This window comes from Choloepus didactylus, chromosome 21 (genome assembly GCF_015220235.1).
Source record: "Choloepus didactylus isolate mChoDid1 chromosome 21, mChoDid1.pri, whole genome shotgun sequence".
NCBI classification, from domain to species: domain Eukaryota; kingdom Metazoa; phylum Chordata; class Mammalia; order Pilosa; family Megalonychidae; genus Choloepus; species Choloepus didactylus.
This window is the reverse complement of record NC_051327.1, coordinates 44,250,156-44,263,661: the sequence shown is the minus strand read 5'-3', so window position 1 is coordinate 44,263,661 and position 13,506 is coordinate 44,250,156. Positions and strand designations below refer to the sequence as shown.

Genomic DNA, 13,506 nt, shown 5'->3' with positions numbered 1-13,506 from the left:
TTATATGACTCCAGTGATTAAATCAAGACCCACCCTGAATGGGCAGGGTCCATATCTCCATGGAAATTATCCAAATGTTCCACTCACAGTTGATTGAGTCACATTTCCATGAAAACACTCAATCAAAGGATTCCAACCTAATCTACCCTAGCACATCTGCCCCCACAACATTTCATCAAAGAACATGGTGTTTTGGGAGACATAATACATCCAAACCAGCACAGTGAAATAACACTGTCTTGGGGGCAATGGATTGTGGGGAGTGAGGGCAGCTTAAAGAGTAGCTGCTGCAGTTCTTCTCGCTTGTTTTGGGGTGGGCCTGCTTTCACCCTGTAGAGCTGGGTAACAATGGGGCCAGCCTGGTGTGTTTGACTCCCCAGGTCCAGTTGGCTTAAAAGAGGAAAGCACTGGTCTGACTCCTCACCCCATCCCAGGAACGCCCAGATTGCCAGTCATAGGTCAAACCAGAGTAGCGGGTGGGAATTTGGGGCCCATGCATACTCCTGACCACTAGGACGTCAGCAGAGGACCTCGTGACGCTATGCCAGGGTGGCCCTGGAAAGGGGAATGTTGTCTTTGGGAGGCAGGGGGAGCATGGGCCTCTGCAGCTGAGTTCCATGAGGCCGTTCTGCACACACTGTTCTGCACACACTGTTCTGGCTGGTCCCATGTGCATGACCCTGGTGGAGGCCCTTGGCAGGCAGGAGGGTGTCCCCTAACGATAAGAATGTGACGTTCTCCTCTTGGGCCTCACATTCACCATTACCCAGGCTGACCTGACTGCTTGGGCCCACCCTTCTTCCCACGGCGGGTAGCATGGCACGGGTGAAGCAGGTGAGGCCCACCTTTTTGTTTCCCGGAGGTCACCTGGCGAGCTGACTGCAGGTTGCTGGAGACTTTGCATGAGAGACCTAGCAACACGACCACAGGGAAAGAGGACAGGGTTTGAAATGAGAAGCTCCACCCTGGGCTTGTCCCTTAATGGATTCATTCTGTAGCTCCGGATCGACTTTTTACATACCATGCCAAGCGCTGTTTGGGTCCTGGGGGTTCAGAGAGTGGAACGAAAGAGATGGGGGGGCAATTTCCATTGTGCTGTGTGGGAGACAGACTGGGTGCTGGGGAGTCCAGCATCCATTAATGGTAAAGGTCATGATGAGATGAAAATTGGGAAGAGAAGAGGCGATGACTGAGGAAGCTGCTCCAGAGACCGGGGTCAGGGACGGCCTCTATGAGGGTGGGATTTGAGCAGAGACTCACGTGGAGGGCTGGAGTGAGCCAGGTGTGTATCTCGGGAAAGGGCTTTCCAGTTGGAACAGCCAGTGGTGCAGAGGGCCTGAGGTGGGGATAAGGTGGGCGTGCTTGTGGAGCAGGAAGGGGGCCAGCCAGGCTTCCGAGCAAGTGAGGGGGAGGATGGGAGGAGATGAAGTAAGAGACGTGTTTGTAGGGTCTCTAGGCTGTGATGGGGACTTAGATTTGCTCCAGGTATGGTGAGAAGTCACAGGTGGGCTTAATGCAGGGCAGTGGGTAACCTGAGCTCGGTTTTCCCAGAGCCACTTAGGTGCGCTGGTGATGGTAGCTCAGAGGGGCAGGGGCTGCAGGGCTGAGCACCCACAGGGCGAGTCCCTTGGCATCACAGAGCCTCTGTTTTCTACATATTTGACTTCAGAGGGCCTTCTGAGAACTCAGTGAAGTAAATGGCATCTGATAAGCTGGGCTAATATTAAACAAGTTGTGTTTATTCATCTGGGTGTGGCACTGGGCTAGGTGCTTCCATCTCGCCCAGGATAGGGCAAGAGCTACCTGTTGGACTAGAAAGTGGGGACCCTCCCACGCCCGTCAGCCCCCGATTATCACCATGGTCTTTAGAGATTCTTGGCTTGGGTATGCACTGCCCCGGGACACTGATGCAATGGGTCACTCGCTTTGTTCCCAGAGGCATAAGCCGGATGTGTAATTACAGGGAAAGGGGAGAGCTCTGTTCTGTCCTGTAATTTCTTGGTGTGGCCACTTGCACCCAGGACTCTGCAGTCAGCCACAGAAAGGAATCACAGCCCTGGCGGGCGGCAGGTTGCTGAGGGGAGGCAGGGAAGGTGGTCTCACCCTGGAGATACCCAACTTGGCTTCATGGCCTTGGCCCTCGGCCCCGTCCAGCTTTTCTCCCAGCACCCTGGGTGACTGATGCATCTCAGAAGTCAGATAGATCTGAGTCACCTTGCCCTGCACCTTTGTATTTCAGAATCCACTCCTTCATGGATTTTTGTTGAATGGTTTTGAGTTTAACAAAATGGAATGGACATATATCTTCAACACATGGTCACCCATGGGTCCAGGACATCTTGGACTGATTTGTGGTTCCTGCCAGTGTGGCTGTAAAACGGTACAGTGGCTCTGGAAAACATTCGAGCAGTTTCTTAAAACATTACATGTGTATACACCTGCTGTGTGATCTCGCCATTCTGCTCCCAGGTGTGTAGTCAAGAGAAATGAACGTGAATGTTCATAAAAGACTTTTATGAGAATGTGCACAGCCGCTTTCTTTGTAGTAGCGCAAACTGGAAACAACAAACCCGGTCGGCCATTAACAAATGAGTAGATACACAAATTGTGGTGTATCCGTTCAGTGGAACTCCTCTCAGCAATACAAAGGAATGAAATATTGATGCCACCTGGGTGCATCTCAAAATAATTATCCTAAGAAGCCAGACAGAATTTGAACATGCTGGATGATTCCTTCGATATACAGCCCTAGATAGAAAGGCTTGCTCTAGTGACAGAAAGCAGATTGGTGGTTGCCTGGGCTGCAGGTGAGGGAAGTGGAGAGATGAGGGGGTGGAGAAATTACAGGGCGGGTAGGAGGAACCTTTGGGGGGCAATGGATATGTTCATTTTCCAGATTGCAGTGATGATTTCCCAGGTGTGTGCTTATGACAAGTCTCATCAAATTGAATACTTTAAATATGTGCAGTTTGTCGGGCATCTCAGTAAAGCTGTATATCAAACAAAGCAGTAATGTTTAAAGAATTTTCTTAATTATCTCTGTTTCAAAAAAGGAATGCAAACAGCAAAAAAACTAACAAGCCAAGTGAAGCAAACAAAAAGATCCAAAATAGTTGGTCCCCCCCCTTTTTTTTTTGATAACATCTCTTTTACTGTACTTCAAGGAAATACATTAATAAAAATAACCTACCAACACAGGTAATTTAAAAAGCAATATGATGCCCTTGTTATACTTTAAAGGAGAACTGAAAGGCAAGTAATTTATAATAAAATGACACATATTTCAGCATGTGGATGCTCAGGCCATACCCCAAGAGGTGGCATGGAGAATCCGGTGCTTGTTCCTAAACAGAGATCCACTGTCACTGTGCTTGGGCCAGCTACAAGTCCCCACCAACCCAGGCTGTGTGATTCTGGTGGCTCAAGCACCAGAAGCATCAGAGACGCCTTCAGAGATGGGGTTTTGCCTAGCGGTGACCAGTGCTTGGTGAAGTTCTGGACAGAATACAGTCTTCCCTCCATTTGCACCATAGTTGCATTCCTGAAAAATCTGGGGTATGTTTAAACTTGCAAAAAATACACAGTATGTACGGATTTGTGTTTGAAAATGGAATTTGAGTTAGGCCTTAGGTCATTTAAAGCTGGCTTTTCACCTACATGGATGTCTGATGGGATGTTCTTCTTTGTTCAGAACCATCCTGCACATCAGAGAGGTTCTGACATTCCAGCTCAGTGGACCCAGATTAAGAGAACCCAAGAACACACATTTGCAAAACAACTCCCTTTGAGAACCACTGGTTTTGAGGAACAACAGCACCAAAAAAAAAAAAAAAAAAGGAAGACTGCTCTTGAGTCATTTGCATTTTTAAGCAACACATGTTAAATCTAGCCAGGCTGCAGTTTTGAGAGGGGCTGATTTTTATTTTTTATTTTTATTTATTTATTAATTTTTTTTGGACACTCCTTTGTGTGGTTTTCAAAACTGCTGGTGTGTATTCTATTAGCCATAGGAAGAGTGAAAATGTGCATTAAGTTTGTGAAATGCATTCTTTGTGATTGCAGGTCAGACATGCCCTTCTGTGACACTTTGGGCATTATGGCTCAGAATACAGCCAGAAAGCTGAGAATTTTACGAACTAGGAGCCGGTTTTTAATTTGAGATCTTGCCTTTATGAAAACATTACAGCTCTTAATTTAGAAATGGCAAACCCATGAGTAGTAGCTGCTCATTGCCCTTGGTTCAAGTTCCAGTTCCTTCATACAATGATGCGACCCCTTCCTGCCCCTCTAGTCGGCTGCCCCCACGCTCACCCTCTGCTTTGGCTCCGCTGAGGCTCTTTCAGTTCTTGCCTCAGTGGCAAAACTCTTAGTTCAGGGTCTTGATCATTCTGTTCCCTCTGCCTGGCACACCCTTTGCCTCCCCAGCTGGCCCTGTTCCCTCATCCTTCAGGTCTTGACTTAGCTGTCACCTCCTCCAGGAAGCCTTCTAGGACTGGCTCCTCATCCCCATAAGAGCCCCCCCTCACAGGGACTGGTGAGGTTGTGTTTGCTGGTATGTTTCTCTCCCAAGGCTCCTCGACAGCGGGGGTCTTGGTGATTGCCCCCCAGTTGGTGTTCAGTAAATATTCAAGGACAAGTGACCTTCCAGTGCCACATTTGCCCACATTGAAATTGTGCTGAATCAGCAAGTCCCTCCCCCCTTCCATTCTCCAGCTTCCCTGCCCATCTCGGTTGCTTGTTCTGGCCACTGTTCTCCAGACTCAGACCTTCCCTGTCCAACTTTGCTTTCCTCTCCCAGCTGGACTACTCAGATCCCCTGCTCCCCCTCGAGCCCTCCCAGTTCCTTTCTCCCTGGCAGGCCCCTTGTTTGCTGGATAGTTCTCTTTCCCCACTCAGCTTACCCCATCCCTTCCACTGCACTTGCCCTCTCCTGCTCAGGGCTGAGCCTTCCTCCCCTCCGTCTGCCTGAGACCTTCTCTCAGGCAGCTGAAAACAGCTGGGAGCAGCTCAGGAAGTGGTGCAGAGGACGAATGAGGGCTGAGCCACCCCCTTCCTCCACCCGGCTCCCTTGTCAAGAATGCATGTTCTTGGTTAAAAGAAATCCTACAAAAAAAATCCCAGCCAGAAACCCAGCTCTGGGGGATGTGAGCAAAGTGAGCAGGTAGAAAGCACCCATGGTGGCACAGACAGCGTGAAGAGTGGAAGTGACCCGCTGTGGTCGCCTGGGTAATGGCCCCCACAGAGGTCCACGTTCTGATCCCCCGGTCCCGTGAATACATTGTGTTTCGCAGCAAGGGGGAATTCAGGTTGCAAATCATCTGATCATGCTTGGAGCTTCTTTGGGAGGGCCCGGTGTGGCCAGAAAGGTCCGTAAAAGTGGAAGAGGAAGCAGGAGAGTCAGTGTCAGGGTGACGTGGTGTGAGAAGGACTTGACCGGCCATTGTTGGCTTTGAAAATGGAAGAGGCAGTGAGCCAAGAAATGCAGGCAGCCTCTAGAAGCTGGAAAAGGCGAGAAAACGTTATCCCCTGGGGCGTCCAAAGGAGCACAGCCCTGCTGACACCTCAGCCTGAGCCCAGTGTGGCTTGTTTTGGACTCCTGGCCTCCAGAACTGTGATGTAATAAATCTGCATCGTTTAAAAGCCATTAAGTTTGTGGTAATTTGTTACAGCAGCTGCAGGAAACTAATGAAGCATCACACGGAGTTTAGATTTTATCCTGGCTGCAGTGGGAAAGCTGTCAGGAGTTTTAGTTGGTGAATGATACGTTTTTAGGAAGTTGTTACTGATTGTCAGGGAACACGGATAGAAGGAGACAGGCAGGCAGGCGAGGAGGCTGCAGAGATGGAGATGGGGAGAAGTGGGTGGATTAGACACATCCTGGCGTTCAGACGGACTGACACCTGATGGATTGGACCTGGTGTGGCAAGGACCATTCCCACATTTCCAGTCCTTTCCAGTGGAGGAATAATGACTGATGGAGCCTTGACCGGTGCCACAGTTTGGAGTGGGGATGGAGGAGATGGGCAAGGCTAGGTGGGAGCCTGTGGTCTCTGGGAAGGAGTTTCAAGAAATCTAAAGGATCAGAGGTGGCATAGACGTGAAAAGCCAGAGTCCTCTGAAATCGAATGCCACTCAGAGAACTCACATCATGGAAGAATTCTGTTAAGTTGTAAATGTTAGGGTTGGGTGAGAGTGAAGCTTGGGAGTGATTTTGGCTTGGCCATTGAGAATGTTGCTTTGACTGCATTTTAGGAGGCGGGAGCTGGGCTGGGGGTGGTGGGAGACATGTACCAGTCTCTACTGCTGCGTAACAAATCCCCCCACAGTTTAGCAGCTTAAGACCATGGACATTTATTTTCTCACACAGTTTCTAGGGGTCAGGAATCCAGGAAAGTCTTAGCTAAATTGTTCTGGTTCAGGGTCCCTCATGAGGTGCGGTCGAGGTGTCGGCCAATGCTGCAGGCCTCTGAGGGCTCGACTGGGGCTGCAGGCTCCGCTGGCGTGTCGCATGTGGCTGGCAGGTTGGTGCTTGCTGTTGGCAGGGTCTCACCTCGGGCTGCTTGAGCGTTCTCACGACATGGCAGCCAGCCCTGTCCATGGCGAGCCATCCCAGAGAGGGCAGGAGACACTGCTTTTTTATGACTTTGTCTTGGAAGTGACACTCTCTCATTTCTGTAAGATCTTACTCGAGAGGGAGGCTCTCCATGGGGGTGTGTGTGCCAGGAGGTGAGGCTCGCTGGAGGCCATCGCGGAGGCTGGCTGTCACTGGGAACGGCAGTATAGGGCCTAGTACCCCAGTTTCCCCAAATCCTGTGACTCTGGACAAGCCACGTGGCCTCAGATCCTACCTGACAAATGAATGAGTTGGTTTACAAAGTTTATGGTCCTTTTGAGCCCTGGCATAAAGTGATAACTGCTAACATATAGTGCTTCCTGTGTGCCTGGCACTTTTTTTTTTTTTTTTAATTTCTCATATCTTTTAAAGGTAACAGCTTTATTGAAATATAATTCACATACTCTACAGTCCACCATTTAAGGAACAATTCAGTGGTTTTTAGTATATTCACAGGTTCTGCAACCATCTCTGCAATCAATTTTATTATATTGTCATCTCCTGCACACTTTGGCTATCCCTCCCCAGATTTCTCCTACCCGCCCCCCCAGCCCTAAGTGACTACAAATCTATTTTCTGTCTCTCTATATTTGCGTGTTCTTGACGTTTCATATAAATGGAATCATGTAAAATGTAATTTTTCGGTGCAACTGGCTTCTGTCACTTAAAGTCTTCAAGGTTTGTCCATGTTATAGTCTGTATCAGAACTTCATTCCTTTTTATGGCTGAATAACGTCTCATTGTATGGATAGACCATATTTTGTTTATCCATTTGTCAGTGATGGACATTTGGGTGTTTTCTACTTTTTGGCTATTGTGAATAAGGCCGCTGTGAAAATTCGTGTCCAAGTTTTTGCGTGGACGTATGATTTTGTTTCTCCTGGGTATGCACGTAGCAGTGGAATTGCTGGGTCACATGGTAACTCTATGTTTAGCTGTTTGAGGAAATGCCAAGCTGTTTTCTGAAGGGGCTGCACCGTTTTTCGTTCTCGCCACCAAAGCCTGAGGGTTCTGATTTCTCCACATCCTCACACACTGTTACATAACTTTCTGAAGACAGGAGGTGTGAAGTGCTGTGTCATTGTGGTTTTGATTTGCTTCGCCCTGATGACTAATGATGTTGAATAACTTTCATCTGCTTTTTGGTCATTCTTGTATCTTCTTTGGGAAAATGTCTGTTCAAGTCCTTTTCCTATTTTTCAATCCAGTTGTCTTTTTCTTACTGAGTTACAAGAGTTCTTTATATATTCTAGATACAAGCCCCTTATCAGATTTTTGATTTGCAGATATTTTCTCCCATTCTTTAGGTTAACTTTTCACTTTCTTGCTATTGTCCTTTGAAGCACAAAAGGTTTTAATTTTTATGAAGTCCGCTTTATTTTTTCTTCTGTTGCTTGTGCTTTTGGTAGTGTCTCTAAGAAACCATTGCCAAATCCAAGGTCACAAAGATTGACCCCTATGTTTTCTTCTAAGAGTTGTATTGGTTTATTGTTGCTCTCTCTGTCTATCCATAGGTCAGTGCCATGCTTTGTGGTAAGTTTTGAAATCAGGAAGTGTGAGACTTCCACTTTGTTCTTTTTCAAGATTGTTTTGGCTCTTCTAGGTCCTTTGAGTCTCCAAGTGAATTTTAGGATTAGCTTGTCAATTTCTACAAAGAGGCCGGCTGGGAACGTGTTGAATCTATAGATCAATTTGGAGCATGGCCCTCTTCTGGACCCTTAAGCCCTTTGGGTATATTAACTCGTTTAATCTTTACGCCAACCCTGTGAGGTAGGTCCTGCTTTTGTCTGCATTGCACAAAGACCAAGAGAGGTTAAGGCACCTGCCTGCAGTCGCACAGCCAGCACGTGGCCGAGCCAGGATTGAGATCCGTGGGTCCTGCATCTGTGCTGGTAACCACTGTGCTAAGCCGCCTTTCTGGGTGACTTGTTTTCTGGGTGTGCCTTCCCCGAGGAGGGATTTCTCTGACCCTCTCGCACGGGTGAGGGCTGAGTCTCTGGCAGAGCCCACCGCTGCCTCGCACCCCTTGTGTTTCAGGCAGCCTGTGAAGATCGTGTACCCCTCCAAAGACCCTGCCAAGCTGAAAGGGGGCTCCAAGGTGGATGTGAACGAGGAGGCGGAGGCTCTGATTGTCAAGACCCCCCAGAAGGAGCGGGACCCGTCCCTGTTTAAGGTGTTATACAAGACCTTTGGGCCCTACTTCCTGATGAGCTTCTTGTTTAAGGCTCTCCACGACCTGATGATGTTTGCCGGCCCGGAGATCTTAAAGTAAGACTCTTCCCTCCCAGCCGGGCTCTTCTGTGCGTCCTTTGGGGTGCCCCCTCTCCTGTGTTACCCATAACCCCTGCTCAGGGCCGTGCAGATGCTTTGCTTCATGCTTTCCTTTAACACCATCTTAACTAAAGCCCTGGTTACAGGTAGCAGAAACCCACCAGGCTACTGGAAGAGACAGTGGGGAGGAAAGAGGGAAACTGAGAGCATGAAAATGCTCCAGATTGCATGAGAAGCTACAACCAGAAATTGGAAAGTCAGAAAGGAGGTTGAACCTCTCTGATTCTTTCTGGGACCATATGTTCGCTCTCTTTCCCTCCTTCCCTTTGTCCTTTATATTCTCCCTTTGGTGACCCTTGGGGTCCTAAGAACCCGCTGGCGATGAGGCAGAGCAGTCCTGTGCAAGAGGCCTGAGGCAGCGACTGTCTGGGCCACCTGCACAGTCGGCTCATCTCCGCTGGCTGGTTTTCCTGTCTATAACTTGGAAGCTGTAACGCCCATCTCCCCTGGCTCCAGAGACCATGGAAATGCTCACACTGCATTGAAAGGCCTTTTCCTCATTTGTGAGCTGCCGTCAGGTCATCTGTGCCCCGTCCTTGCTTCTTGGCAGGTTGCTCATCAAGTTTGTGAACGACACTCAGGCCCCCAACTGGCAGGGCTACTTCTACACGGCACTGCTGTTCATTAGCTCCTGCCTGCAGACCCTTGTGCTGCACCAGTACTTCCACATCTGCTTCGTCAGTGGCATGCGGGTCAAGAGTGCCGTCGTCGGGGCCGTCTACCGGAAGGTAGGGGAGGCCGGGCCGGGTGCTCACGGGCCGACTCCTGACAGCACCTGCCGCTCGGCTTGGCCACTCGGGAACCAGTGAGGGGTTACTGCCCCTTCTGGAGCAGTATAAGGGGCATTAACCTAAGTGACCACAATGGCAACGATATGACAGGCATTGCATCCACAGCAGCTGACCTAGGGTCCTTGAGCAGTATCCATGAGCCCGTGTGTCAGCAGTGGGGCATCGAGTTTCTTAGATGAGAAATCAAGGTTCACATCCCCGCTCGGCTTTTAGCATCTTGTGTTTGAGCATGTTCTCTCCCTCAGTTTAAACTGAGCAGGCAGTACGTTCCCTGGATGGCAGAGTCGTTAGCAGGCATTTGTGCACATCCAGTTTTAAAGTACCGGATTACCTTCTTGGTCCCTTCGTTCATTAGCCTCCATGGCACAGTCGCTGCCTGGGCCCGTGGGCTGGGAAGAGACTCCCTCGCAGGTATTCGGGGAACTGAATGGGACCAGTGGCTCTCAACCCTGCACATGAGAATCACCTGTAGGGGGGAGCTTAAAGACCTCCCAATGCCCAGGCTGTACTCCAGACCAGATGAACTAGGCTCTCTGAAGGTGGGATCTGGGCATCAATATTTTAAAAACTTCCCTGGTGACAGTGTGCAGCCACGTTTGAGAACCAGAGGCTTAGACCAGTGTTCCCAGCTGGGTAATTTTGCCCCCCACCCCAGGGGACATTAGACAGTGTCCGAGGACATTTCTGGTTGTCACAACTTGGTGGGGGAGGGTGTGCTCCTGGCATCTAGTGGGTGGAGCCTGGGGATGTCACTCAGCATCCTGCAGAGCCCAGGACAGTCCCCTGCACCCCACGACAGAGTGACCCCGCCCCAAATGGCAGTCATGCCGGGTTTGAGAAACCTGGCCTTGCCCTCTGCTGTTTCACTGTGATCTGGGGACCAGTAGCCTTGGTGCCGCCCAGGAACCTGTTAGAAATGCAGATGCTTGGGCCTCACGCTGCACCTGCTGAATCAGAACCAGGTGTCTTGTGTGGACATGACAGCTGGCAGAGCCCTGGTTCAGGTGACTTCCAAGGACCCTTCCAGATGGAAGAGCCCATGCTGGGGAGGCAGAGAGGGCGGCCGATGGGAACCCGGGCCTTGTGGCGAGACGGGAAAAAGACGGAGAAAATGGCATGGGAGGAGAGGAGATTGGTGTCGTTCTGCCCCGGAGCAGTCTCCTTCCTCTGAGCCCGCCCCGCTCACCACCCACTTTCCCTCTCCTTTGTCCCACAGGCCCTGGTGATCACCAATTCAGCCAGAAAATCCTCCACGGTCGGGGAGATCGTCAACCTCATGTCTGTGGATGCCCAGAGGTTCATGGACTTGGCCACGTACCTTAACATGGTCTGGTCGGCTCCTCTGCAAGTCATCCTCGCGCTCTACCTCCTGTGGCTGGTGTGTGTGTGCCGTCGTCCCCATCACGCGCAGGGGACAGTGGGGGCGAGGGAGTGGGTGTTGATGACGAGCATCTGGCACTCGCTGCATTTTTTGCTGTCATTCCACATTTTAGTTTCTGGCCTGTTGGCTTGTACCTGAGTATTTATTCCTTCCCTGGGTTGTCTGGTTTATGTCTTTGGTGGCATGGGGTGTGTTTGCCTCTGTCTCTTCTTAGCAGTGTGTGTCATTAACACCCTGTGACATATACATATTTCTCCCTTTGCCCTCCCCAACTCTGGCCAATCTCATTTTACTCGTTAGTCCTGAATTCTGTTGGTCAAGAGTCTTTCCACTGCAAGCAATAGAAATCCAACTTAAAATAGCCAAGCAAATAAAGGGCATTTTCAAGGTGCAAGTAACTTGAAAAGCCCAGAGGTTCCAGCTTCAGGCATGGATGGATCCAGGAGTTGAAGCAATACTGGAAGAACTCAGTCTCACTGTCTCTCCGTCTCTTGGCCCTGTTTCCCTCTGAGTTGGCTGTGTTTTCAGGTGGCATTTTCCCAGCTGGCTTCCATAGCTTTGAGCCCATATCATCTTCACAGATAGCAGTTCCGGGGAGAGAGGATGCGTCATCCCTCTTTGCCTCAACCCGAGTCCCAGGGAGGACTCTGCTTGGCCTGGCACAGTCCAGTTCATGCCCCTGAATCAGTCACTGTGGACCAGGGGGCAGCGTTCTCTGATTGGCCAGCCCCGGTCATGTGGCTCTTCCCATGGTGGAAGAGGTGGGGGTGTTAGGATTGGCAGCCCCTCCAGGCAGGGAGGAGCAGTTCCCCAAAGAAAAAGATGATGCCCATAGATGCTCAAGACGTTGCACACTTACTTTGGTCTTTCCCTCCTCTGAGCCTTTGCATGTGCCTTTCCTTCCCCCAGGAATTTTCTCCCCCCACCCCCACCCCCACTACTGAAATCCCACCCATCCTTCAAGGCCTGTGCCAAATGCTGCTCCCACTGTTTTTTCCTCCTCACTGAGATGGACTTCTTCCCTTTTCTGAATCCCAGTGTCTTTAGTGTGGGAACTCATATGATATGTTTTAAAATAGTTCTTTGCATGCTCGGTATGCCACCCCTTCTCGCCTTTTACCAGGCGACAGGCCTTGTGGGCAGACCACATCTTATTTTTGTTTCCTCTGCAAGTGCAATCCCAGCAGCGGGGCCTGCTGTGTATTAGGTACACAACCAGTTATCTGTTGATTTGACTGTAGTTTACATTTTTAGTATATTCATAAAGCAGAACATGAATAGTTATAGTTATGATGTATGTCTAGTAATGAAGCTTAGGAAAAAAAATAACAGAATTTAAATATTGAAATAAATATCTTTTCAGGGAGATGGAGATACTTTAGGGTGTCCACTTCCCCAGAAGGTATTGACATGGCTAAAAAGATTTTTGGAACACTTTTAGAATTGCCTTCAAGACTGGTTTAGGAACTGTTAAGAAAATTGCTTTAGAGCAAGGTCACTCGACCTTAGCACAGTTGACGTTCTAGGCCGGGTAGTTCTTTGTTGTGAGGCCTGTTCTATCCACTGTAAGATGTTTAGCAGGGTTCCTGGTCTCTACCTGCTAGATGCCAGTAGCAAGCCCTTGTTCGACGCTCAAAAATGTCTCCAGACATTGCCAAATGTCTCTTGGCGGGCACATTCACCCCACGCCTGGTTGCGAACCAGTTTTAGTCCCAAAATAGGATTTCTCTGACCATCAGAAACGTACATAGGGTATTAGGATGTTGGGTGAGGGTGTGGGCTCTGGAATCACACTGCCTGTGTTTAATTCCCTCTTCTATTTGCTGGCTCTGTGACCTTGGATAAGTCATTTAATGTCTCTGGACTTCAGATTCCTCATTTGTACATTGATGATAGTACCTCTTGGCATAGGGGTGAATTCAGTTCTAGCAAATGAATCATTCAGTTAAATAAATCACATGCATTAATGCAGATAACATTCACAGAACATTACCTGCTCCATAGATGTGCTTAGTCCATTTCAGCCATTATTATTATTATTTTCCATGAGAGTTGATTCAGAGTGCTTTGGTTGATTGTGGAAGCCACATCCATCCTCAAAGGCGCATTCATTTTTACTGGGAGGAGAGGAGTCTCAAAACCATTTGGCACAACAGCGACATTTTTCTGGAATTAGGAATGTAGCCCCTGAGGTTGACAACTCTGAAGGGATGACCACTCTTTTGAATGTCTAAGGGACAAAAGAGTGGGGAAAAAAAACCTCATGATCTTGGAGTTCCATCTATACATTTCAACTAGATGAATGTGCACTGGGCCGACTTTTACCTGCAAATGGGATAAGCGAGTAAGTCCACAGCTTTTTATCTACAAATTCCCAAATCAAAAAACTC

The 13,506-nt window shown here is 49.2% G+C and overlaps 1 protein-coding gene across 2 annotated transcripts in view; it reads left to right on the top strand.

The window, feature by feature from the left end:
* ABCC1 (ATP binding cassette subfamily C member 1) overlaps positions 1-13,506 on the top strand; it is a 138,666-nt gene that overhangs the window by 59,172 nt on the left and 65,988 nt on the right. For both annotated transcript variants that reach the window (XM_037813648.1, XM_037813647.1), the window contains exons 8-10: positions 8,651-8,881; positions 9,495-9,672; positions 10,952-11,113. In XM_037813648.1, the coding sequence (XP_037669576.1) occupies positions 8,651-8,881; positions 9,495-9,672; positions 10,952-11,113 (571 nt within the window). The remainder of the gene's footprint in view (positions 1-8,650; positions 8,882-9,494; positions 9,673-10,951; positions 11,114-13,506) is intronic.